We start from the raw sequence: 27,810 nt of genomic DNA on the forward strand, positions 1-27,810 counted from the left end.
CGACCGGGTGGGAGGAGCTGCCATGTTGGTGGAGGCAGGGAAGAGAGGGCGGTTCTCGAGGGCGGTATCACTGGGCCCGGGCCCCGGACAGTTCACAGTGGTACGGCTACCCTGCACCCGGGGCATCTGTGCCCAACGCCAACCGACATCCCCGCTCAGTCCCACGCCGCGTTGGCACGCTGGAGACGTCACTCCCAGAATCCCCTGCGGCCTCCGGCACTGTCCTGCGGCCTCTGGGAATAACGGAACCGGCGGGAAGAGGAATAGCGGGGCGCAGCCGCTGGGGTACGTATAGCACCCCGCTACCGTGCCGGTACACTCCGGCGTACACTCGCTGTGAGCACCCCATATACATTACATCATAATCTCCCTCCTCCCTGTACCCCAACCCACTTACACCGCGACTCCATACTGCCCCACCCCGTATACTCCCTTGTCGGTACCCCAATATCCCCCCTATGCCTCATATATCCCCCACATCACTCCCTCACCATGTTTGTCACCCTCTCCCAAACTCCTGTATCCCACTCTCAATCCTTACTCCCCCTCCCAATATGTATGGTCTTCTGTCCCCCAGTACATGTGCCCCATCCTCTCTGCCACCATATACACACACCCCCTGCCCATGTACACATAATGGCAGTGATCACACACTGGTCTGTACTGGTGGGGACCCAGTAACCAGCACATGAAGTTAGTGCTTACTGACAGATACATAAACTGGAGGTGGCAGCCTCAGTGTGAAATCCAGAAGTGGCGTAGGGTTCCCAGAGTCTGGTTCAGTAGGTCAGTCATATTGTGAAGTCGATACAGTATAAGGGAGAAACAGCAGCAACTTGTTTAGGCATCTTTAAAAAAAATAATCTGGTTACTTCAGCCTGGTCCTCCACCAGTCATCATATAAGCAAGAAGCACTGACCTCCTGCAAGAATGTGGTCCAGCAGGTCAGTGAGCATCATTAGAAAAAAAACAACAGGTGGAAGTCACAGATTGGTCCAGAAGTTCACCAAACAAAAAGTAAATTGTATATCAACAATCTTTGGCAGAGCTGTTTATCCACATGACAGCAAGTTATCATTAGTGTGATGTCAAATTTTTGGGCACAATTCAATTCAGTGACAGTTGAATAGCGCCGGTAATAAGCTCCTGGCGCTATTCAATACAGCACAGTGGTAAGTCAGAGAATGGCCGTTCTCCCGGACTAAACAGTGTTTTGTCGGGAGAACGGGCATTCTTCGACTTCAGTGCCTGTCGCAACACTGTTTTTCGCCGCGCTAAGGGGAGAAATAAGCATTGCAACTGCACTTTTGTCGGATTTCTGCTCGCACCCCTGGGGGATGCAAAAAGAAATCCCGTTGTTGGATGTCACGTGGTGCCGTATTGAATAGCGCCAGGAGCTAATTCCCAGCACTATTCAACTGTCTCTTAAATTAATCGTGCCTATTATCTCTCATTGGACACAATCGGGGGACATTGTGATCTGAAATAGAATAATGATCAAATTTAATTAATTTCCATGTGCAATACATTTTTTTATTCTTGTGTGCCAATGTTAGTAAATGTCCAACATATTCTTCATAGAAAGCTCTTGGAAGATGGAATCTCGCCAATATTGTGGCACACATATCCAATTTCCATCTAAAAACTAATTCCGATGTCTGTCTTGCTCTGCAGGTTGGAAAATGGTGAGGAGTTTATTGCAGTGTCTCCCAGCAGGGTGATTAGAAACATACAGGTACAGGTGAGTTATATTTATGCAGTGCATAACATATTTTATAGCTTCTTTTTGTAGTTTATTTTTTAATGTACCAACACATCACTCTGTACTTTACAGAGAATGTATGATCAGTCACATATGTTTTTTCCAATGAAGCTTACAGCCCAAAATCTCTACCACACACATGCACTAGGGTGAATGTTTGTTTGAAGCCAGAATGGAATCCGTAGCCCCAATTCTAGTCCCTGTGTCACCTTGCCACTTAAAGTAAATATAAACGGCTATATTAATATTCTGTGAAATATGAATAATGTTCATATAAACTAATTACACATATTAATCTTCATAATCATTGTTTAGCAATGAGGCACAGATAGAGTATTAAAAATGGTTCATAGCTACTAATTAGCAATTTACTTTTATCTACCATTATTTTTATTTCTGGTTGCTGCAAATTTATGGTATTCATATTTCTCAAATTTAAATGGGCAAAAAAACAACCATTGTGTTCCAAATACCATTTATCGGTACTGTTTCATTCAAAATATTCTACATTTCCAGGACGGCTGGCGCTTCGACACCAATGGGGAAATGACATCATACATAGCAGTGTTACAAGTGGTTCTGCCATGAAGACGCTTTACTTTAATGCTGCAAAACAAGAAGATAGCACAGCGTGGAAAGTGGAGGTCATTCCCCATGGTGAGGAGGATCTGTCTCATAGCAAGCTCCTGCAAGACACCACAAGATTTGATGTCCCATGTACAAGTGAGCAGGAGAATCCACACCACAGAGACCAGAGGCGGTTTACCTGCCCACACCTACTGTGTGACAAGACCTTTGCATCCAAATACAAACTCTGCAGGTATGGAGACTAGTGCTTAACATACAAGCCACGATTTCTCCATCTGCAGTACAAGACAAATATGGGTTGTGCTCACACCTAGGAGGCAAGACACTGGATGGAAAACTGACTCCTCCTCCCCTATAGCAGTCTGCTTTTGGATAGGTATTTTTTCCAGTATCCTGCTGGGCACAAGGCCTTTTGCCTTCTAGTTTATATTATTTGGTAATTGATGGGCCTGCATGTTAGGGACAGGTGAAGTTGTCTCCTGGATCATTGGGGTACCTTACAACCATCCTTTCACCTAAGCATAATGTTGGGTCCCCTCATCCCTCACCTGTATCCCTGGCTATGGGACTAGTTGCCTTTGTGAAGAGGGCATGTTAATTTTCTGCCCTTGAAGCATTTCTATCCCATTCACCTTAGTTTTTGTGTGTGGGGGAGGGGTACAGTGGAAAGAGGGAAATCCCCTGGAGACACAGGTAGTCAATCACAAGAGGTGTGTGTCTACTGCAGCAGCATGATCCCTTTATCAGGTGCCTAATACGCTTGATACTGTCTGACTTGCCAGCGGCTTGTGGAACTAGCAGGCTGTCGCACCAGTCTGCACAATCTTCTGCATTAGTGGTTCCACCTCACCAGCCTTGCTACCACTCTCCTTGAACCAGCTTATAGGGTGGCGCTGCTTTCCACAGACGCAGCAGTTTTATCCAACATGAAATCTTCATGTTCATCATACCTGATTCAGTCCATTGTCGATCTTCTCAACCACCCCATTAAACATGGAAACATTTGAACGAGCCCGTGTAATGCATCCTTAGGTGATGCTTGAAATTATTAAGGTGCAGAAGGTAATTTGGCTGCACTGTCAGAATAGAAAAATCTCTTCCAGCAACAGTGTGTGCCAAGTGCCATTTCAACATTGTGCTTTGGTACTGGACATCTAGATCCTTGATTAGAGAAAGGAAGTACCACCTTTTATTCCCATGTCACTTCTTTAATAAGCTACTGTCAAGGAAATGGGTGGACTCTGAAAAGTGTTGTTTGAGTTCTATGTGCTTTCTCATAGGTGACTTGGAATCATGGGAATGTTTCCCAACTGGCACCCAAGACCCCCCCCCCCCCCCCCCCCCCTCCCCCATATATTACCCTCCTTCTGAAGACTTTTTAAGAGAACCATGACTCCTCTCCCAGACTGTGCATCCTTTAAATGAGCCCTTAGCCAAGAAGGCTAAGGCCTTTGGAAAAGCCTGTTTTCCGCCTCATGGTCTGCTCCTTTAGTGGAGTCATCGATGTAAGCAGTAGAAGAATAAAGTTCAACCAGTTGGCTTCCTATATCTAGGGTGTTTTGTTGTACATGGAAGATACAGCCTTGGACTTCACTAGTTTTAGTTGCAGCAGTGCTACATAGAGTCCTGTGGGGAATCTGTTGGGCAGCGGACAACAAATTTCAGTAGTTTTTATCTTCATCACACTTTCACTGGAAGCTCCATTTGGAACCTGAGTAAGAAATATAATAAAGGGTGGGAAGAGCATCAGCCTCTGAACCTAAGCTTGTTAGTTTTTCAGCACAACAACTCTGATAGCAAACAGTCCTGTGACCATCCTTCATAAATCCAGGCAAGTTTTTCTGGGCCAAAGAGGTCTAAAAATAAGTCTTTCAAGGCCATGGGCTTAAATGTGGTGGAAGCTTATCTTTTGTTCTTGCTCTACGTTAGTATGTACTCATTGTCATCAAAGAAGTACAGCAGATAATATTCTCGGCCTACTGACCATCCCCAACCCTCTCAAATGACAGTATACCTATCTTAAGTTCAAAGGCCTTCGCAGCATGGGAGAGACATCAATTCTGCCTTTCATTGGTTGCTGAACACATCAGTGACTTCTCCCATTCTGTTTATTCCAATTTCTTTATGTCCTGAGGTTGGATGGTAATTTTTTTCTCCAATTTAAATCTAAAAACCTTTTTACGGAGTACTTCAATCTTGATTTAATCCAAATTGAGTTGTTCTACTCAGTAATATATGCCATAATGAAAGAAGAATTTGTGACTATTGTGGATATCGAGGATGTTTACTCGTATTTCCTCAGCCAGGTATACAATCTGCTTCCTATATTTAACACTTTAAACGGTAGACATCTGCACCTTTTGAGAACTGTTCTTTGCCTGTCATTAGCTCTGTAGTCTTCATCAAGGTCCTGCCCATCATAGAGAGAAGTGTATCTGCAATGGATCATTATAGTTTCTGGACCGTGTCATAATGAAGACCTGTTCCAGCAAGTTGGTTGTCAAACATCTTTAGTAAATATACCAAATACCGTTTTTACAAACCGACCATTTTATTACGTATAACCCAAGGAGGTTTATCATCAAGTCCTAAAGCCTCTGCTGTTATAAACAGGTCCAAGACGTCTCTGGCCCTGTTAAATGCTGTATATTCCAAAGATCATTTATGACTTCGGGGGTATTGCTTTCCCAGGACGAAATTCACCATCTCCAAGAGCTAATCTCTACTCTGCTGGCCCACTCTTCTATGGCCATCAGGTACTACATGAGAGCGGTAATACCTAGCACACACTCGGCTCCTTATGTGCCCCTTCAGAGCTCGCTAATGTGCTTAGGTAACAGATCTTGTGAGCATATTTTGAACCCCATTCAACTGTTGTGGGTGGATACATCGCAACAGATGGTGACCTTTCTTGCCTCACCCCCCACTCTGGATTTTGGGGAGCAGTCTATCATTGTGATCTTATCTACTGATTGATATGTTACAGCTCTTGTCCATTTTTCTGTCTCTGGGCATCTGGTGGCTGTTCCCCAAGGGCCAGATGATGAGGATCCAAATGCCACTATGTGTGACTTTACCAGAACAATCAATGAAGAGGGCACTTGCAGACCCACAGCCATCTTAAATTCTGTGGTGGCTGTAATGATTTGTTCTGGCTGTTTCGGCATTGAACATGCCAGGATGTGGACAGCTGGAAGGCAATCTCTACATTTTCCAACACTTGACACAGGCATATGGTCTGTTCATCAATAGGTAATATCTTTGTCTGAAACCTGCAAAGCCATTGCAAACGTCCACTATAAAATGCAAAATCCTGGGGTTATCTCACAGCACTCTAGCCATTTTTGTGGACGTTTTAATCCATCTGCTCACATCGCTCTACTGCTGTGATTCACTAATTCTTGGGGAGATCAGTTTGGAAGGCGTTTTGTCCTTTGTTAGTACCCTAGATGGTCCTAGTGTGTCAAACTGGTTGACTGGTTCTCTTTCTCCTTCAGACCCCCAAACAAATAATTTGAATGGTAATGGTATAGCTCTGGAAGATTTGATTAGTGACTTGGCAATGTTTATTCAGGCAAGGAGCAGAAACTTTAGACATCTTCCAGTGCGAGGAATGTTATTTTTCCTCTTAAGTTTGTTACTATTCTTCCAGGGAGATTTGAGGCAGGATTGGCATGGAGTACCCTTAAGGTGGAGGTAAAGTTTTTCTTGTTGGTGCAGACCACGTTCAGCCACTTTTTTTTGTTTTCCGGTAGCTCCATAAGAGCTTTGTTCCAAATTTTATTCTAAAGCTTTCTACAGGGTGCTCATGTTTGGATCCTTCTCGTGATTCCTCAAATGGAAGATGTCTTGGCTCTGTTTCTGGCAGCCCTTTCCAACAGTATTTCATTTTACTGCATCAGTGGAACCAGAATACTATTTTCCTACATAGTCATTGCCCCTCCCTCTCTTCTGTGTCCCATTACTGCACGCGATGACAAGGGATATTTTTATTTATTTAGATTTTATTTTTATTTATTTTTTTACCTTACATTTTAAAACCCTTTTTTTCTTCAATGTCCTAGGAGGGATAGAGCAGCCAATCCAGTATTATGGGCTCTGTCTGTGCAGAAACTTTTCTTTATTGATTTTATATCCTTGCTGGGGCAATGGTCTCAGGCCAGAAGGTTATTGGAAAGAGGAGGTAATTTGTTTTATTTTTGTCCAATGTCCTGCTCATGGGATGTGAAATCTAATGCTTGCTACACACTAGCAAGATAAAGCAGCCGACTGGCAATCATGCCGATAGAGCGGGCAATTAAATTAGGTAAGCAATACACATCACTCAGTCCCTCAGTATGTCGGGCCGGGGTTGTTGCCGGGTTAGCCCAGGTTGTGGCTTGGTGTAAAAGGATTAACCCGGGTCCAGTGACTTTGATATCATACCTGGGTAGCTTTAAGGGTTGGTCCCAGGAAGGACATGGGCTAGGTGGCAATGACAACAGGTGACCGGTGTCCCACTCACTGTCGCATTCCCTGCGCTTGGAGAGGATGTCTTCTCCACGCACCAGCAGACGTAAGCCCCAGCAACATCCCGGGTCCAGTCAGTAGTGTGAAGGGGTTTCAAGCCAATGTGGCACGGCTTGAAACCCGTGTTCAGAGGCCTAGGCTGGGTTTACAATTGGAAGCAACAGTATTAAGACACACTGGGTAATAACAGACAGACATAGAGGTAGGAAGGCCCTGCTCGCAAGCTTACATTCTGTAGGGAATTAGAAAGGATACACAAGGATAGGCACGATCTCTAGCATAGCTGTCCTACCAGATTGCAAAGACAGTCCTGATGGGATTTAATTAGATATGAATGCTTCTGAAGGCCATGTGGGCAGTTCAGGAATTTGATAGGATTGCCTGATGAGGTGAGTTTTCAGGGAACACTTGAAAGTTTGGAGGCTAGAGAAGAGTCTTGTCGTGCGTGGGAGGACATTCCACAGAGTGGTTGCTGCCTGAAGAAAGTCCTGCGTTTGTGAATAGGAACGAGTAATCCGTGCAGATGAGAGATACCGATCTTGGGAGTAATTCCAAGTTGATCGCAGTAGGATTTTTTTTAGCAATTGGGCAAAACCATGTGCACTGCAGGGGAGGCAGATATAACATTTGCAGAGAGAGAGTTAGATTTGGGTGGGTTATTTTGTTTCTGTGCAGGATAAATACTGGCTGCTTTATTTTTACACTGCAAATTAGATTGCAGATTGAACACACCCCACCCAAATCTAACTCTCTCTGCACATGTTATATCTGCCTCCCCTGCAGTGCACATGGTTTTGCCCAATTGCTAACAAAAATCCTGCTGCGATCAACTTGGAATTACCCCCCTTGTGCAAAGCGGAGAGGTTGAGTTGGGAGATATTTTGAGATAAGTGAAGAGATATATGTTGGTGTAGTTTGGGTAATAGCTTTATATGTGAGTAGAAGTATTTTATATTGAGTATGGGCAACCAATGGAGGGACTGACAGGATCATCAGACGATGAACGTCTTGCTAGGAAGATTAGCCTTGCAGCTACATTCAGAATGGATTGTAGTGGTGAGAGTCTTTTCTTGGGAAGAGCAGTAAGGAGACTATTCCAATAATCAATGCAGGAGATAATGAGAGCATGGATTACAGTTTTTGCAGTGTCTTGTGGAATATACGGTCGTATTTTGGATATGTTTTTTTACATGCATGTAACATGATTTAGACACAGATTGAATGTGTGGCACAAATGACAGTTCAGAGTCAAGGATGACACCTAGGCAGTGAGCTTGTGTATAACTGATATTTGCACGTTTTTCTAGAGTCACTTTAGTTTTATATTCTAATACAAGAATTATCTGATAATATTTCTGTTATGGCCTTCTACCCTAGGTAACAAAATCTTTGTTTGCAAGAATCCAACTTTTCATGTTTTGTCATTCTATTGTTGATTATGCCTATAGTGGCTCATAGGTTGTAATGGGAAACGCTTGTCACCTGAGCACCTCGCCAGAAGAAAGGGTTCATGCTTTGTTTTTAAGTACTCCCTTAATGCTTAGGGCAGTGGTTCCCAAACTCTGTCTTCAAGGCACCCTAACAGTTCAGATTTTAAAGGTATCCATGCTTGAGCACTAGTGACTTAATTAGTACATCAGTCAATTTAATTTAACAAGCTGTGCTCAACCATGGATATCCTTAAAACCTGGACTGTTATGGTGCCTTGAGGACTAATAGGTAGATGTATGATCTATGTGCCAGTATCACTCATCCCACTTCGCCTCGGGAAGCATTAGCTCTAACTGCACGCTACGGCGATGCCTGTCGGCAGCCACAGCACATCAGCCTAGTGCTGATGTGCTGTGTGTCTTCCTCCCAGCCGGCTCACTGGGCATGCGCGAGATCTCACATGCAGCCCGGAGCCAGCACCCCGCCACAGCTAGGGACAGAGCTGTCCCTGGCTGTGGTGTATGGGAATCGACACCTACAGGTGTCGGAATGGTCAGTACGTTGGCTGCCACATCGGCGTGCTATCTTTTAGTCATTTTGCAAGCACTGCCGCTGTAATACACGGGGGGAGAAGTGGTATCAACACACATAACGTACGCTGATACCATTTCTCCCCCATATCGACAGATCATACATCTACCCCACAGTTTGGGAATCAGTGGCTAATGGTAGTTAGCCTGCAGTAAATGTAACCATATGAAGCTGTAGGGTAATAATGAGCTGTTATGAACTGTAAATGGCTTGTTTGATTACAGATGTGTATAATACAAACAACCAATCATCAGCTCTAATTAGCCTGTTGTGTGCTATACTGAAGGAAATGTATAGCCAACTGCTGTAGATTACAGTATATTTGTACTGTTTGCACCATTCATAAAGATTTCACTGAGCCCACATTTGTTTTTATTTCTGTACCCAGGCACATGGCCACACACTCTATGCAGAAGTCACATCAATGCTCGCACTGTGGCAAAATGTTTCATAGGAAAGATCATTTAAAGAATCACCTCCAGACTCACAATCCTAATCGAGTTGCCCTTCAGTGTCCAGAATGCAGCAAAAACTACAGCACCAAGTATGGGCACCGCCGCCACCTTGCCTTACATGCCATTGCCAGAGGTGACCTCAGCTGCACCATTTGTCTTCAGGTGTTTAGAGACCGTCAGTCTGTGCTGGAGCATCTGAAGAGCCACAATCACAGACCATCAGTGGGCAACAGAGAGAAGAAATACCCATGTGAGCACTGTGATCGGTGTTTTTACACACGTAAAGATGTACGCAGACACCTGGTGGTACATACTGGGCGGAAGGATTTCCAGTGTCACTGCTGTGCTCAAATGTTTGGACGCAAGGACCACCTGACACGGCATATCAAAAAGAGTCATTGTGAGGAAGCACCACGGATTAAAATGGAGCCTCCAGATGAGTTGAGCCATATGAGTTGCCGATCAGCAGTTGTGAAGGAAGAGATGGGATCCATCATGTGCATGCAGCCAAGAGACATGATACCAGGAGGAATGTACACTACACCATTTCAACCCATGGCGAATCCCGGCATTCACCACTCTCTAGTGCCAAGCTCATTGTCCTTAGGATTTAACTACCCCACAGAGAGTACATCTTCCTTCTCTACAGACCCATCCAACAGGTTCCAGTATACATCTACCTCATATCTTCCCAAAAGTGAAATGGATCCTTTTGTGTCTGATGGGCCTGGGGGACTCTGTCTTTCCTCCGGCGAGTTGTCCTCCTTTACACCTCAGGCTACATTTGATGAAACGTTTCTCTCCACTCTGTGTGAGCCCCTGTCCTCGGGTGTGGATTTCAGCCATTTCCTCAGCTTTTTGCCCATTAATATCCCTCCTTGTAACATGCCAGTGTCAGCCCCAGAAATGACCATAGGAGAAAATCAGCAATTTCTTGCTTCTCTCAGCCACATGCAGACTTCTACCAGCTCCATCGCTGGAGATCTGACTCTGCCTCATTATACCTCAGACATTAATTCTACCACATTGCCTCAGTTTCACCAAGCCTTCAAGTAAACATGGTGAGACCATTTCTTCTCTTACCTCATATTGCCCTTGGACATTTTGTCACCATGTTTAAGGTGAATGTTTGTTTTCCTGTTGTATCAACTCCTAGGAGTCTTGGGTGACAATGTATTTGTCCAGTTTTCAAGATATCATCTCCTTCCAGTTGTACAAAAAACAGATCATCTTACCTCAAGATCAGAGACCGCACCATTCCACACTTAGTGGAAATCTGCAACATCCCCTAAAATGTGAAAACGGTGGCATTAGCAGCGGAGGTGGGATACTTTTGAAACAATATGGCAGATTAAGCACTTCAAACACAAAGCTTGTGTCTACGTTGTAACGTAGGGTCACCCTCCCTCCCGGTCGGCTCCTAGGTGTCTGTCGTAATGGTCTTCTGAACAAGAACCTGATTGAGTCCTCTGTTACTGTACCAGTGTCAACTCTAATCTACCTCTTCTGTCCTTTGTATATACAGTTCCTGGCGAAGGAGACCAGTTGGAGCCGTTGTAATGGGTTAGTTTATTAATCCTGATTGTAGCACCCACTTCCAAGTCCTATCTCACATTACCTCACTATGTATGCAGTTTACAATGTAAATGTTTCTAAATAATTACATAAGCTATTCCAGAGGTATCTGGTACCACACCCCAAAGGGGATTTTAAAAGTGCTTTACTATGCCCAGAGTGTCAGATTCACATTAGGGTGCCAACCCATCAGTAGAGTTTATATACACATATCTAATCTATTTTTATCTGGGCTGAGGAATTTACAGTTTACAATGATAATGCAGTATATATTTTGTTGGGTTTTTTTGTTGGGTTATTTTTATAACAAAAACACAAGGGTGAAATTCAATTGGACGACATTCTAAGTTTTGTAAAGTCAGTATTACCATAATTGCCCCGATATTACGGCTGCACATCATCTACAATTGAATTCCACCCATGGAACAATTTGATTTGTTTTATTATTGACTAGTGTAATGCTGGGTACACACTAGAGCGACGCAGATTCGTTCCAACGTCTAAATGAATCCCTGTCAGCCCAGATTGTTTGTACACACTGTGGCGATGCTAATGATGGTTGGAACAGATGTGTTCTGTCCTTCATTAGCATACTACAGGATGCTAGCGACAACGCTTGGTTGGACATGTAGCACATCCAACCAATCGTCTGTCGCTAGCAACCGCGGGAGCGCGTAATTTCCTGTACACATTGAGCGATGTAGGAAATATGTTGTTACAAAACTGCATATTGTGCAGACAATAGTGTGTATCCCTCTTAACAAATACACAGGGTGATGTGAATTTCGCTATTCAGCAGGAAAATTGTTCCTCGCGTTAGGACTCATTTACTTCTAATATTGCATTACGGGCCTGATGCATGTTTGTAAGTAAAGCAAAATAAGAAAGTAACCTTGTGTCTGGAACAAACCATATTGCCATGCAAGGTGAGCAAATACATCTATGGGGGTCATTCCGAGTTGATCGCTCGTTGCCGATTTTCGCAACAGAGCGATTAAGGCTAAAATGCGCATGGTACGCAGTGTGCATGCGCTAAGTATTTTAACACAAAACTTAGTAGATTTACTCACGTCCGAACGAAGAAGTTTCATCGTTGAAGTGATCGGAGTGTGATTGACAGGAAGTGGGTCTTTCTGGGCGGAAACTGGCCATTTTCTGGGAGTGTGCGGAAAAACGCAGGTGTGCCAGGATAAAACGCGGGAGTGTCTGGAGAAACGGGGGAGTGGCTGGCCGAACGCAGGGCGTGTTTGTGACGTCAAACCAGGAACGAAACGGCCTGAGCTGATCGCAATCTGTGAGTAGGTCTGGAGCTACTCAGAAACTAAGAATTTTCTATTCGCAATTCTGCTAATCTTTCGTTCGCTATTCTGCTAAGCTAAGATACACTCCCAGAGGGCTGCAGCCTGGCGTGTGCAATGCTGCTAAAATCTGCTAGCGAGCGAACAACTCGGAATGACCCCCTATATTTTTTGTGTGCAGGGTAAATACTGGCTGTTGTCTTCATGTAGCCCACAAACAGCTTTATATTTACACTGCAATTATTTCAGATTGAACACACCCTACCCAAATCTAAGTCTCCCTGCACATGTTACATCTGCCCCACCTGCAGTGCACATGGTTTTGCTCATTTGCGTGATAATTTACTTTATTTACATACTTGGCCCTAGGTGCACTAAGCCATTGTAACCAGTCAGACTCTTTATGGGTAATTCCAAGTTGATCGCAGCAGGAATTTTGTTAGCAGTTGGGCAAAACCATGTGCACTGCAGGGGAGGCAGATATAACATGTGCAGAGAGAGTTAGATTTGGGTGGGTTATTTTATTTCTGTGCAGGGTAAATACTGGCTGCTTTATTTTTACACTGCAAATTAGATTGCAGATTTTACACACCCCACCCAAATCTAACTCTCTCTGCACATGTTATATCTGCCACACCTGCAGTGCACATGGTTTTGCCCAACTGCTAACAAAATTCCTGCTGCGATCAACTTGGAATTACCCCCTTTGGTTGTTGTGGTTTAGTGCAAATTTGCACCATAATGTAATGTTAGTAAGTGTGGGCTGAAGAGTTTATCTGAAGAGTAACACTGGTCACAAAGCTGGCCAAGTCTGATCATTTCATTTGGTCCATGGAATTGCCATATCTGACCAGTTTAATCTGAATCTACCAGACTGGATAGTCAGATTCTTGTGTCTTAAATCTTAACATGGGTTTGGGCGCAAGAGGCCTGTGTGTGTAAAAAAAAAAAAAAAAAAAAAAAAAGGATGCTACCTCATTCATAGATCATCAAATGCTTTTTAAAATCTAAGTCTGCTTACAAATGCTGAAAAAGTATTTTTGCTATTTAAAATCCTTATGCTGAGTTCCTCAGTGTAGTGGAATAACGGCTGATACTTGAAGTAGGGCTCCTGCCTGACTCTGACAGTTGGGAGAGACATGCCTGACTGTTACTGCTATTCAGCATCATCTGTAACCATAGGAGCAGTGATTGCAGTCCACATATTTCCTTCCATGGCTACAGATAGTGCTAAAAAGTGCCAAATAGTCCAACTTTTTTCCTTGTTTATGGGAAGTTACCCTTTAACGACAACTAGCCTTAAAATACAAACTGATTCACGGAGAAAATACATTTGTGAATACTCCACGATTTATCTGTGGGATTTTCATTCCAAGACAGAATGCCTGTTTTCTGAGATGGGATGTTATGGATCCTATTTCTGTGTCCTGATGATTCCCCTAGTGCTTGCTTACCCTGCCGCACTGTGCATTTTGATTTTATTGTGGCCTTACTATGCTGACTGCATGCTTGGTAGCCTGCATCTGCAGCAAGCGTCAGGTTTATCCCTCTAGGATGCGGGTGTCTGAAAAGGGGGCGTGACCGGCAGGGGAGAGGGCGCAACCCCGTCTTTGTCACGCTTGAGGATGTGCCCAGCACTTAGACATGCTGCCCTCAAGCCTTTCCCTTACTGTGAATAGATGTGCACGGCATCTATTCACTCGGCGCTGGTGATCGACAACAATAACTTTTCTCACCCTTTGGAAACTGCATCCCGCGGGTGGGAAGGGACAGCCAGGCTGTTTCAGCAGGGAGCCTGTAAAAGGATGGCACATTTTGCCGTTTTTAAATTGGACAGGGCGCGGCACTCTGCTAAAACTGCCTAGCGTGAAGAATAGTTATTCATTATTAACAGGTGCTTATATAGCATAGACATTATGCGGCGCTTTATCAGTCCCTTCCCGGTGGAGCTTACAGTCTATACCAGGCATTCCCAAACTCAGTCCTCAAGGCTCACTAACAGTCCAGGTTTTAGTGATAGCCATGCTTGAACACAGGTGACTCAATTAGCACCTCAGTTATTTTGATTTAACAATCTGTGCTGAAGCCTGGGAATCACTAAAACTGCACTGTTATACCCCTTTTCCACTAGCTCTAAAAACACGGGTAAATGCACGGGGGCGCACATTTACCAGTGTTTTTTGCTAGTGGAAAAGGGTCCCGTTCCCCCCCCTCCCAAAACCCGGATCAAGTGACCCGTGAATCCTACCCGGGTAAATACCTGGGTAGGACACGGGAATGATCCGGGTAGGGTTGTAGTGTAAACGGAAGCCGTGTCGATGCTACACGGCCCTGGTTTACACTGTATGGAAAGGCGGGGCGCTGCCGCGTCACTTGCAGCGTCAACAACCCGGCAATATGCCGGGTTGGTTTGCGCAGTGGGAAGGGGGGCTGAGCACGGGCCGCAGCCAGGTAGCACCGTGTCGGGCTCCTGGCTGCGACCCGTGCTCATAGGTGGAAAAGGGGTATTAGTGTGCATTGAGATCCAAGGTTGGGAATGCCTGGTCTATACTTTCTACCACACATACATAAGGGTTACATTTTGTCCTAATTTAATTAACCTATCAATATGTTTTTGTAGTGTGGGAGGAAACCGGAGTACCCGGGGGAAACCTATACAAACCTAGGGAGTACATACAAACTCCTCCTAGATTAGACCTCAGTTCATTGCAGCAGCAATGCTGGTCACTGTGCAGATTGCAGCTCTTTCCCCATGCATACTAAAGTAGTGTTCAAATGTAACGCGCAAAGGGCTGGGACACGGACACTTATCAATGTAACTTCATCTCCCTTATCCATACATGTTTGGAAATAGCTGCCATCATTATCGGCATGCATTTGCACCAGCAATAGATGTGGTCAAGAGATCAGTCAGAAAGCAGAGGGATCTTTGTGTATCACTGCATAGTCTGCAGTTCCGTCTACACAGCCTCAACAGACTACGTACATCATAACCTAACGGGGCTTTGTCCCATCTCCAGATATGCTTCTAAAAAGGCTTCTCTATGCTGATACTGGCAGCCTTAGGAACATACTATACAATTATCTGGCAGATTATCTGCCAGATCTAGCTGGTTGGAATGAAAATCTAGTAATGGATGACAGCAAATGACAATCGACCATTTGCTCCCAAGCACTGGAAAATGGACAAAACCTGTGGTTCATACAAATTGGTTAAACACAAATTTAACCAACTTGGATGAACGACTGTTTTTGTCTATTTTGCAGTTTTTGGGAGCAAATGGTCGATTGCCATTTGCTCTCATCCATTACCAAATTTTCATCCCAACCAGCTAAATCTGGCAGATAATCTGCCAGATAATTGTATAGTGTGTACCTAGGCAATAACGCCAAAAGCACTATCTGTCTAAATGGCATATTGTGTCCTCCAGCTGCTAGTATATATTCATTATCTCTTTGTCAATTTGCAGAGGTCTGTTCAATTTTATTAGTCATTGCTATGTGGACTGTTGCAGGAAACCAGATTCCCATGCTATATGAAGTTGTTAATAATTGCTGTGGGAGTGTTTGTATTTCACTAATTTTTATATGGAAAATGTGACTCCCATGTAATGATGCTGACAAAACACTATTATCTTACAATATTACACTTCATTACATTATATTGTGTACAAATAGGGTAAATACAGTGTTTTGTTTTGTTTTTGTGATGCCTGTGGATGAAAAACAAGATCTAGGTCTGGATTTTATAACAGATAAAGTGGAGCTGTGTGCAAAAAAAGAATAATTAAAAAAAAAAAAAAAAATATATATATATATATATATATATATATATATAAAATCTCACTAGGGAGCAGTATATCTCAGCAAACTTTGATACATAAAGTACTAGCCAATTGCCTCTGAACTGTTATGTTACAGGCCGTGTTTGAAAATTTACAAGAGCTGGTTGGTTGGTACTTTTATCTCCAAGCTTTGATGCCCCTATGAGAGAGCACACAGACTTTGCCACATAACATAAAATAGACATGAAAGAATAGAATCTGTCCGCATCTTATTTTATGTAAAGGAGCCCATGTACTATCTTTATGAATTTACTCCGAGGGATACATGAGCCCTTGTGTGCATATGTCTCCTTTCTGTACTGGTGACTTAAGGGGGGTACACACGGAGCGATGTTCACTTAATTTCTAAGCAATCTGACTAGACTACTTAGAAATTAAGATCACATCGTTCCGTCGCCGGCTCTAAATTGGGCATGCATGCATGCCCAATCTAGTGAGATCGCTCATTTCACCGCTGGGTAAAATGAGCGCCCCCTACCCTCCCCCTTGCTCAGCAACACATCGCGCTGTGCTGAGCGGAGAAATCTCCAGTGTGTACCCCCCTTTAGAACTGTCCATGGATGTTCTGCACTTCAGCAGCACTTGCATTCACTAAAGAGGAAGCTAAATAACATAAGCAGCTATGTTTTTAATGTTCTTACCACTTCATTTACTGAACATGTTCCGTACAATATCAATCATAGCACATCAATCGTTACTTTACAAGTAGCTTGAAAAATAAACCAGGAAGATTTAACCTCAAACATAAGGAAAATGAACTGCTCCAAAATAGCCAGTATTCCTCCTAGTTACCATTGGCAATGACCGTTGTGATAGTAAATGCATAATGAATACCTGTGTATTTTTCACCTTTTGTACAAACAAATCTTATATCTAGTTTGAATACACCTTCTAGTACTCCCCAGATTTATTATTAAATACTGTACATTTACATTGGATCTCTTCTGACTCAAGTAGACATGAGGGTGTAGATTTACTAAAGCTTCTAGTGGTGGTGCCCATAGCAACCAATCAGATTCTAGCTATCCTCTCTCTATCTGGTCACTTTAGGCAACACCCGCATTTTCCTCCTAGAAGTTTTAACAAATCTACCCCGTCATAAGAGCCTCTTGTGGTCTCTGCCTTTTTTTTTTTTTTTTTAAAGTGGAACTAACCTCAAAAATGAAGGCTCTTATTTTAAACATTTTTATGAGGCATTTATTTATACACGTGAGTCAGCAGTCAGCTACTTCTGATTAAAAAACAAATAAAAAATCATTAAAGGAACTTTCAGGGCTCATACACATGGGCACTGAGAAACCATGCTAAGAGCAGACAAAACATTTGAGGCGGGATGTAATGTAGTCCGAGTTTACCCGACGGTGCGGGATGACAGTCGAACTTGTATGTTTTTTAAAAGGGGCAGTCCCTTACAAGGCATGGTTTTGCCTTGTAAGTGTTTGCCCCGTTAAAAAAAAAAATGTCCACGTTCGGCTGTTGTCCCACATGTCGGATGAGCTCGGACTCCCATTACATCCCGTTCATGTTCCTAATTTAACAGAACATTAGAAGCACTTTCATTATTGCATCTCTCACAGCTCTCCTTGCAGTATTATGTCCTAATGAGTGGTCTCATACAACTTTATTGTATTATAGGTGGATGAAAGGGACACTGTCTGTGTACAGATCCATTCACTTTAATAATATTTTAGACTGTCCGTGTTAAAGCTTTAGTTTAATAGGCTTTATGAATGCACTTTAAAAGCTAATAACAAAGCTCTATGTGTAAACAGTGTTTGGTTTTTAATGCCCTTTCTCCGTCTGGTTTTGATCTATGTAAATATTAACATATGACTGTAAAAATATTTTTGTTATAGGACTGTTTAGTTTCTTTAATACTTTTTTCCACTGCCGCAATAACCCAAGTTTTTGCTGAGTCGACTTGGTTCGCGGCTTGGTGGAAAAGGGTTCTTGAAAAATAACCCCTGTTGCTTGACTCGGGTAGCTACCAGGGTCAAACATGAGTGGCCTGCGGTGTAAATGGTGCGACCCAGGCCATGCTAAAAGTATAGAGTGCTGGATCACTGGCACTTAGATCTCTAAGCACTGACAGAACAGAAAGACTGCATCCTGGTGCAGTCCGAAAGGGGTCTACTCGCCAGTATGCAGTATCCAGCCTGCGGTGTGAACAGGGTCTGGCCTGTCTCTGACATATGTTGGACCTGTGTTTGAAAGCCCTGGCCAATTCGGCATTGTGGTGGAAAAGGGATATTAGTTTGCTTCTAAAGCTCATCACTCGGTACAGTTCCATTGTATTATTATGCTCTCCTTATAATCCGTGTATTTTCTCCTAGCACTGGTAGATATAATAATTGTCTATCGGTATAATAGCTTAGGGGTAAGGGATGTGCGTGACCTCATTAGAGCTAGTGCCAGACTTACACCTGGTCCAAACATATGATAGCAGACAAAGAGAGCAGTTTCCTGACAGCGTGCACCCAGGCTCGGCATATAGCACTGTGGCATACAGTATACATTACTCTGTGTTAGGTCCCAGAACACCTCCAAGGTATTGTCACTTAAATTGCTCTGTCTTTTGATACAGTATACTCTAAGTCTTTAAGGATTAGTTCCACTTTATAAAAAAAAACATGGTCTTCTGAGAAGTATGTGTTTGCTATTCTAAAACTCAGGTTAACTACATAATTACATTTTGGGGTAAATGTGGGCAGAAACTTGAAAGCCTGTTTTCCTATTGCCAGTTTTAGACTTTAGATTTAGAAACTATATTTGTTCAAATAAGCTACGAAAAGAAAACCCGGCCTGTATCCCAAAATAGTTTAAGTAATAGAAAAAAAATTTGAAGGTACTCCCAGCCAAACTTACATGTCCCAGAACACCTGGAAAATACATTCAGTCATGAAGTGGTTAATCGGGTACATGCGAATAACACTAAAGGGCCCTATACACTAGAACGATAATGCCCGTTTTCATCCGATTCCGGGCATTCGGCCCGATATATCGGGTGAAATCGGGCATTTTGGAGGTGTTTCTGTGAGCATCGGATCGGATCCTCCAGATTGAACGTGCTGCACTCGTGATATGTCGGACCCCGCAGGCATGGCTGGGATCGGCCAAGATATATCCTATGCAAAAGGACAGCATACGATGTATCTTGGGCGATCCTGCCGCTTGGGAGGCTGCCAGGGTGATCTCCTGCGACATATCAGACGGACATGTCGCAGTAGTGTATGGGGCCCCTAACTGTGTTTGCTAATAACTGTCCTGCAGGTTCTTTAACAGGAACTCACTGGACTACAAATCCTAAAGTACAAGATGACTTGTGTAGAAGGCCCCCTACCTTCTGTAAACTTGAAATAATTTACATTGTATTTGCTTTTCAATCAAGTTTGTTCTGTTATAATCCATTTTCTGTATAAGGTACATGCCGCAGTGTCGTTTTATGGGGTTACGGACATGAGATCACAAATCTCCAGTTTTGCCTCTTGAAACACATTCATTCATGTGAATGGTATTGGATGTTGTTATGTAAACAGATTGTCATTTAGGTTTAGTAGTCCTTTTATGTCTTGACTATTGGAGCATAGGAATCCATATCCTTGGTTTAGTACACATGTAAACTATTATCTTTGTTACCAACTTTTCCAGGCCTTGAAAGATTCTGCTGCTCATTTTAATTAGGTTTTTCTGTGTGTGTATGTGATAACTTGTTCCTCACAGGCTTCTAATATTATCAAGTTCTGATCCGATCATGAAACATTTCTTCATATTTTTGGGAATGCTATTAGAATTTATATGAAGCATTTTATTTACTTGTGTTTCGGCTTCTGCCAGTGGGATTTTGGTGTGAAGCATTTGTGAATGTTGCAGATATTTACCGATTTAAACGTAATTGACATTAAGGTTGTGCCACATCAGAGTGTAAGCGGACTGCTGTCCAGAATGCATTATTCCAAACAGTGCTCTGGCAGTATGGCACCAGATGATTCCAGCAAGTTAGATTTTAGTTGCCATTATTTGGAATTACTATGTTAAATCAAAAAACGGACTGGTCCTCTATAAACAATGGCAGGCTGATGCATTGTCCTAATGCAACCTGGCAATTGATTTATGGTTAATCTCTAGAATGACTTTCTACATTGTGTTTTGGCAATTATGTGTCTAATATGATCGCAGCAGCAAATTTGTTAGCAGTTGGGCAAAACTATGTGCACTGCAGGTGTGGCAGATAAAACATGTGCAGAAAGAGTTAGATTTGGGTGGGGTGTGTTCAAACTGAAATCTAAATTGCAGTGTAAAAATAAAGCAGCCAGTATTTACCCTGCACAGAAATAAAATAACCCACCCAAATCTAACTCTCTGCAAATGTTATATCTGCCACACTTGCAGTGCACATGGTTTTGCCCAACTGCTAACAAATTTGCTGCTGCGATCAACTCTGAATTACCCCCTAAATTCTGTGCAATGTGACTTTGTACTGAGGTATGAAACAGCAAGGGCACCCAATAGAATGTATTGATTATCTGACTATCAGAGTCCCCAGAAACCAATAAGCTGATCTAAACCCACAGGCTGCACACCTGTTATAGTGCAAGAATTTAAAGTGTACAAGTAACTAGTGGGGTAAAAAAAAACACTATGAAGATTCTTCTCCTTGGCTACACTACCTCTGAAATGTAAAAACCAACGTATCGCCTAGTCTGCTCACAGTAGAGGTGGCAATGTTGTAGGCTGAACCAGGATGCAGTCTCCGTTGGCTAGAAACCAGTGCCATCACTGCCTGATTGCTAGTTATCAGGTCCTTCTTACTGAGGCAATAGCGTATTGATAGGCTGCATTATCATGAATATTAGATCAGTACACAAAACTGCTTCCTCCTCTGCGTTATCGGACTGGTAGACCGTAAGGAAATGACCAGCGCTAACTGTCTCTACATGATCTTCTGTTTCTTCAACTAACAAAACCGTAATCTCCTGCTACAGTCTCACCATGTATTGGTTATTGTTTTATTAATGTCTTTATATTGGAAAGAAGAAAAAAAAGTATGCAGAATGCTTTCAAATTGGACAGCAATCCCATGATGTGAGGCAGGCCTCGAAGACCATTGCTGCCTTATTTTAATTAATATTAGGAGGGGGATGAATCTTTTAGCTGTAGGGAATGACCCTAGCATTTATGTTTGTGGAATATTATTACTTTATCAAATAAATATATTTACTTTTATTTATGCATCATTATGCCTTCAACCTTCACAGCACTCGTGTTGACGTAGAGAGCAAGCTGACTGGGGAGGGAGTGCAGTTTGATAATTCCCCTGAGAAAGCGAATCATACTTCCACAGTAGAGATTGCTTGTTCTCATTCTGGTGTCCTGTATACAGAACGTAAGCCCAGGAAACAGTATCGCTCTGTGTGCGCATTTATTGCGCTTCGCTATACCAACTTAAAATATTGAGAGAGAAAAAAACAACCTTAAGGATCTTTAGCTACACCTCTTGAAAAGAACCCATTAGTCTAATGGGCCCTATACACTAACAGATTTCACTGAATGATATGAACATACTCGTTCATATCGTGCAGTGTGTAGGCACCACTGATGAACGATGCGCGTCCCCACACTCGTTCTTCGTTGGTGCCGTGTCACTTATACATGCATGCCAAAATGGACAATGTCATCCATATTTGCATGCATTAGCAGATCGTCGAGTGTGTAGGGCCCATAAGTTTTATCTAATAATAGTTTGAAAAATTGTATTCAAAAGGGCGGTATGACAGACACAATGTGGAACTATCTTAAGTTTGTTATAATTTGGTTGATATACCTCCATTTAATGTACCCTATAATAAACTATATATATATATATAATACATTTTTACAATTTTATTAAAACAGACATTACAGTACAATACACAGCGTTTATATTGTTGGAGATCAAGTGTTACTTTATCTGTTAAGCTGGAATGAGGCCGCTCCTTGTATAGTCCTGCACCCGACCCAGCGCAGCCATCATACTATAGTGGTGCATAGGTGGTGTGTCCCACTAATATCACACTGATTTACCAATGAGGCTTGGAGTGCATACAAGAAATACCTGTGCATTCCAGAGTAATTTGTGTCTGGCATAGGGTTCTTTTTAATACGCACGCACGCACATCTATAAATATATATATATTGCCAACGTTTCAAAGCAACCGCTTTTTTGTCAGGGCATATGCTCTGTATACACATACCTTTTTCTTTTATTTTTTTAACAGGGTCTGGGTTTTTTTTTTTTTCCATTAAACTGTTTATCTTCAGTATTTTGTTTGTCTCAAGTCTGTAGAGTATTTCCGTACAGGGCATAAGTGAGTTACCTGTTACATCCTGCTAAAAATTGTATCTATCTTATCATATATAATGGATATAGTATATTTATATACAGTAACAAACCCATATATTTTGATAACTTTTGCTATTATTAGACACTCTATTACAGAGTATCTTATGATTGCAATTGTCTAAAGTAAGTAAAGGGTCCTACACACGTAGCGATTGGCCGCCGAGGTGCCCGACAGCTGATGCGGGCGACCTGGTGGCGGGAGAGGACGATATTGTCCATATTGGCGTGCATGTTTAGCCGTCACCAACGATGAACGAGCGCGTGGCCGCGCATCGTTCATCGTTGGTGCATACACACTGAAAGATATGAACGTTCATATCTTTAAGTGAAATCGCTAAATGTGTGTAGGGCCCATATGAATCTCATGCCTTCCCCCACATGTACTCTGATCCTACTTTATGCTTCAATTGTAATCATGTTGTGAAAGAATGTCTCCCCTGATTTCAACCCCCAACCCTGGGCAGATGACATGGCTGTTAGGGACAACAAGATTATAATGTAATTACTACAGGTTGAGTATCCCTTATCCAAAATGCTTGGGACCAGAGGTATTTTGGATATCGGATTTTTCCGTATTTTGGAATAATTGCATACCATAATGAGATATCATGGTGATGGGACCTAAATCTAAGCACAGAATACATTTATGTTACATATACACCTTATACACACAGCCTGAAGGTCATTTTAGCCAATATTTTTTGTAACTTTGTGCATTAAACAAAGTGTGTCTACATTCACACAATTCATTTATGTTTCATATACACCTTATACACACAGCCTGAAGGTCATTTAATACAATATTTTTAATAACTGTGTATTAAACAAAGTTTGTGTACATTGAGCCATCAAAAAACAAAGGTTTCACTATCTCACTCTCAGTCAAAAAAGTCCGTATTTCGGAATATTCCGTATTTCGGAATATTTGGATATGGGATACTCAACTTGTATTACTAATAATTAGTAAAAGACTGTTATACTGTACCATTTTTGGGGGTTGAAAAAAAAAACAAATGGAAAAAAAATTGTTCATCTGCCCCTACCCTGAAAACATTTGCCATTATCAGTCTCTTGCCGTAAGGGTCCTGTGCAAATAAGGTGAAGTAGTTAGATTTAGCAGAAATTTTAGGATGTTAAAAAAGTAATATTGGAGAATGAGAATATTTTTACAAAATCCAACATATCTGTTTCTCAAAAACTTTTATAATGGTACATGTCCTGGCTTCACTAAAGTGTATGTAATCTTCTGTATCGAAAGGAGAGCCAACAGACTTGCGCAACCTACTATTCTCCATCTGTTTCTAGAACTAAAAGCATAGTGAGCCACGTTACCTACAGTGCTTTTGTTCTGCAGAGTTGTTCAATGGGTTTTGTTCATCCTCCATGAAGGCTATCAAAGGGCTAATTCAGGTTGGATCGCAGTGTGCGATCCAACCGGAATTTTTGCTGGCACATGCGCCCGCATTTTCTGCAGTGTGTCCGCAGAAAATGCGATCGCCTCTGCCTGTCAATCAGGCAGAGGTGGTTGCGGAGCGGGCAATGCTTCGTTTCCAGGGAGGCGGAGCATTGCGGGGGCAGGGCTAGCCGGACATTGGGCGGTGCGGCACAATGGGGGCATATTGCGGGAGTGGTCGCAGCGGCTGCGTGACATCACACGCAGCCGCCGCAACAGGTAAAATGGCGCCAGGACTTTAGCGGCTGCAGCTGATTAGCAGAATTTGCTATCCTTGCTGAATTGGCCCCCAAATCTCTAGCAACCACAGCTCACTGCTGTTTTTCAGTGAAAAAGTGTTCCTATTACATAGCTATTTTGCAAGTGAACCAATTTCCATGCCTACCTAGGAACTAGTGACATCAATGAGGTACTTCAAACCCTATTCATGAGGGAATAGTTGTCAGTGAGTGGGTAGGCTCAGGAATCTAGATTTTGGCCTAAAATGGCCACCTTCATTGTTTAGGTGACAGGTACACTTTTAATAGTCTAGTTACTGTAATTTAAGTGCATCTTTACATTTTAGGAAGGATTAACTACAACATAGTATAAATCGCACCAATATAAGGTCACTCTTGACCTTTCAAATATAACAATTCAGTAATTTCTATTGTGCTGTTTATGTTAGAAATGGGCATTAGGCATTATTTGAAGCCTTATGAATTGAGTCGTCAGTTGTAAGTAGGGACTGGTGTCAAGTAGTAGTACCATGTTAATTGACATATGGCTGGAAAACATTACAGATTTACATTGTAATAGAAACTTTCTAAAGAGAGCATCTCCTTAGCATTGAAGATGGTCTATCACAGGGACTGTGTAGGAAATTTGGGACACCAGCATCAAGGGTGTAACCTGTGATAACCAATAAGGAGTTTCCATTTTACTTTCTAAACTACTACTAACAAAACAGGTAAAATTTGGTAGATATTGAAGGATTGCTCCTAACTGTCCTACACAGTCATATGTGGAAGAAAGAATTTCCCTCAGTATCTACAGCAACACATGGTATTGTGACATAACTACAAAATGGCCACATCAGTAGTCCAAATTTATAAAGTTATTAATAAATTAAGTTCATTAACTGTATCAGTATTTAGGTGGATAAGTCATTCCACAATAAAGCATTCGGTTGTTTAATTCTTAATATATTTGAATATTTAATCCCACAAGTAGCATAAGGTGATGTCATAAATGTGTATGTGGAGTTTGGAACATCCTTTACCCCCTGTTACATTCTATAGAACTAGCTCCATGAAAAGAATATTGAGGTATGGTACGTGTCTTCCGGATTATATCAGGAATTCTTAAACCTGGCCATGTTTGAGGCTGTGCTTAATGTGCCTTCCTCTTTTCACAGTGGAATCAACTATCCTATGGGCATAGCAGTATTCATGAGTGTGAAACCTGTGACATCACTAAATCACACAGCTTCCATGTATTCGCACAGAAGACACCCCACTAAAGCATGACTGGAAACCCTTTTCCACAGTTTTTGTGCAGCACCGTGATAGCAACCAAACATGTTTTAAGGGCTAGCTCTGTAACCTTCAAAATGGCCTCTCATTACCCTTAATCTCAGTAATAAGTCAAAATAATAAAACATTTTTTAGAGGCACCAATCTGTAATAGCAGAGCAGGCTTTCTAAACAAGTGTATTGAGCTATAACAAATAAATCTGACAGTAATACAGGAAGGAGCTAAGTTCCGCAGATGGGGACCAGGCACAAATGTAATTGAGGTGGTAATACCCATAGCAACCAGTCAAATGCTAGTCAAGAATAAAAGCACACATCTCATTGGTTTATATAGGTAAAACTGCCTTCTCTACAGAATATACATCTGCAACTCACCTGACTGCTCTTGCATTTACTATGTAATTTTATTATATGTACTGAACCTTTTGTGGAGCCTTATAAATTACAAAGAACAGTTTTCATAAATGCTCCCCATGGTTGAGGCATCAGAAAAACATGCTAGAGCAGCTTCAAATGTTTCTCTGCTTTATAGCTGTAAAACATACAACTTTATTCAAACTGAGTAACAAGGGAATAGGAAAAAAAAATTATGTATGTTGCAACACAAAGGGGCAAATCCGATAAGCGAGTAATTGTTAACTCAGACCTGTTCAACTAGGTACTGCACCCCCCGCACATTAAGCCTTAAGGGTGCACCTTTCTTCTCAGCCTCAGGAGTTACAAAGGAAAAGTCAGTGTTAAGGCACACCCTCAGGGATTTAAGGTGAGCTCAGGGAGATCAGAAACCTCCCGTGGAGCCGAAGGGATTTAACGTGCAGAGAAAACCATTGATTCAGCATTTTATGTGTCACCCAAGGGTTTACTGGGCAGGGAAAATGCCAAATGGTCGAATAGCTCCAGGCATGAAAGCTGTAGGTTTTCCCACACCTATTTGGTTAGGCCCCTAATTTTCATCCAAGGAAAGAGTAGCAGCTTGTATTGTAAAATCACTTTGTAGAAACTGACAATTACCATCTGTTTGGCTGCAATGGATTACAGAAATTTTTCTTGTGCAAGAGTTTTCTCACCTATAAGCTCCTTCCCCAGTGTACAGAACACAAATGTGATTCCATTAAATTGTATGTATTCACCGTGGGGCTAACCATACTGAGAGCTGCTCCAATAGGAAGGAGGTTAGAGCTATGCATATGATAACTCATCGGAACTACAGATTCAGTATGAATAGATATTTACAATACAAAACATTTCTTTGTGAAAGCTCAAGTCCCACATCTGGCATTTAGTTGTCAGTGGAAGCACAGCAAGCCCAAACCACCAGTGTCTTTCTCAGCCTGTTGTGTATAGTAAAAAAGCCTGGTTACATTTCACATCTCTATTCAGTAAACATTTTATTTATTTGAGAATGTTACTAATTTAGATACTTTATAGCAATTAACTTGCATTTTAGATTACCCAGCCCTTTCAAAATAAATCACACGGTAGTCAATTATACAACTGTTATGGCCAATGTATAAATATACATTTAGCTGTCTCTCTGGGCATATTATGTAAGTCTGCAATAAAATTGTGCTTACATGGATTACTGAACACAGTAAGATTGGTTTAACTATAAAGAGCATTTTGTAAAATAGATATTACATTCTTGTATGCTTTAAGAAATGCTACACATATGTACAGTTGCAGTTTCTAATTGCAAAGGGAAAGCATTTACCTGAAGTCAAGAAAGCATTTTACTTTATATATACTGTATGTGGACATAAGAAAATGCTCTTTCGTATAAAGCCAAAAACCTATAGCTATAGTTTTATTAGAATATAAAATATATATTATATTTGTGCCAGTAGAATTGTCCTCCCACTGTGGACCAATCACTGACATTGTAGCACTTTGATATAAATAGTTTGGTTTATTAGTAGAATTCATACAATGTTTTGTAATACAGAAAGGGGAACGTAAACAAAATGTTCTATTTTTTTGTTTTTGTTTCAAGAGTGAAGATTGCTAAATAAACATTTACTAGATGACACGTTGGTCATTGTCTCATTCATACACAGATACTAGTTTCTTGGGTTATAACATTTCATTAAAGTCTGGCCAGCACAGTCTTAAGCCCAGTACACACTAGATGATAAATAGGGCAATTTGTCCTTTTGAGCAGACTGAACGATAAATCGTCCAGTGTACTCCCGTGAGTCGTTCCTCACATCTTATCATATGTCTTAGCTCCCGGTGCTATTCAAATCAGCGCGATGCTAAGCCAGAGAAGCCTGGATTACGCAGATTAGTGCCGCGATGCTCTTTCCGTCACACTAAGGGCAGAAATCAGCATCGCGTCTGAACTTTTGGTCTGATTTCTGCTTACACTCCTGGAGGTGTGCGAGAAGAAATCCTCTCGTCGGGTGTCACAGTG

General features: G+C 42.0%; 1 protein-coding gene across 5 annotated transcripts; it reads left to right on the top strand.

Moving 5' to 3' along the window:
- Positions 1-197: 197 nt before the first annotated feature.
- PLAGL2 (PLAG1 like zinc finger 2) lies at positions 198-27,424 on the top strand. Of its 5 annotated transcripts, XR_010243703.1 has the most exons (6): positions 198-285; positions 1,675-1,741; positions 2,279-2,582; positions 9,270-10,658; positions 10,862-10,899; positions 25,283-27,424. XR_010243703.1 is itself a non-coding variant. In XM_063959081.1 (5 exons), the coding sequence occupies exons 3-4, from the start codon at positions 2,347-2,349 to the stop codon at positions 10,390-10,392; spliced, it is 1,359 nt and encodes a 452-aa protein (XP_063815151.1). In that variant the 5' UTR covers positions 198-285; positions 1,675-1,741; positions 2,279-2,346; the 3' UTR covers positions 10,393-10,397; positions 10,493-12,643. The 5 variants fall into 5 exon arrangements, 3 of the variants coding, with proteins under 3 accessions (XP_063815151.1, XP_063815152.1, XP_063815153.1); XR_010243702.1 differs by having other exon boundaries at positions 9,270-10,899; XM_063959081.1 differs by lacking the exon at positions 25,283-27,424 and having other exon boundaries at positions 9,270-10,397; positions 10,493-12,643.
- The last annotated feature ends 386 nt before the right edge of the window (positions 27,425-27,810 follow it).

The sequence above is a fragment of the Pseudophryne corroboree genome, chromosome 3 (assembly GCF_028390025.1).
Source record: "Pseudophryne corroboree isolate aPseCor3 chromosome 3, aPseCor3.hap2, whole genome shotgun sequence".
Lineage (NCBI taxonomy): Eukaryota > Metazoa > Chordata > Amphibia > Anura > Myobatrachidae > Pseudophryne > Pseudophryne corroboree.

What these genes read in the sequence shown, in the direction of transcription:
- PLAGL2 (XM_063959081.1), top strand. Translation starts at nt 2,347, where the DNA reads ATGAAGACGCTTTACTTTAATGCTGCAAAACAAGAAGATAGCACAGCG. An exon ending in TCCAAATACAAACTCTGCAG is followed by an intron (nt 2,583 to 9,269) that starts GTATGGAGACTA and finishes TTCTGTACCCAG; the next exon opens with GCACATGGCCACACACTCTA.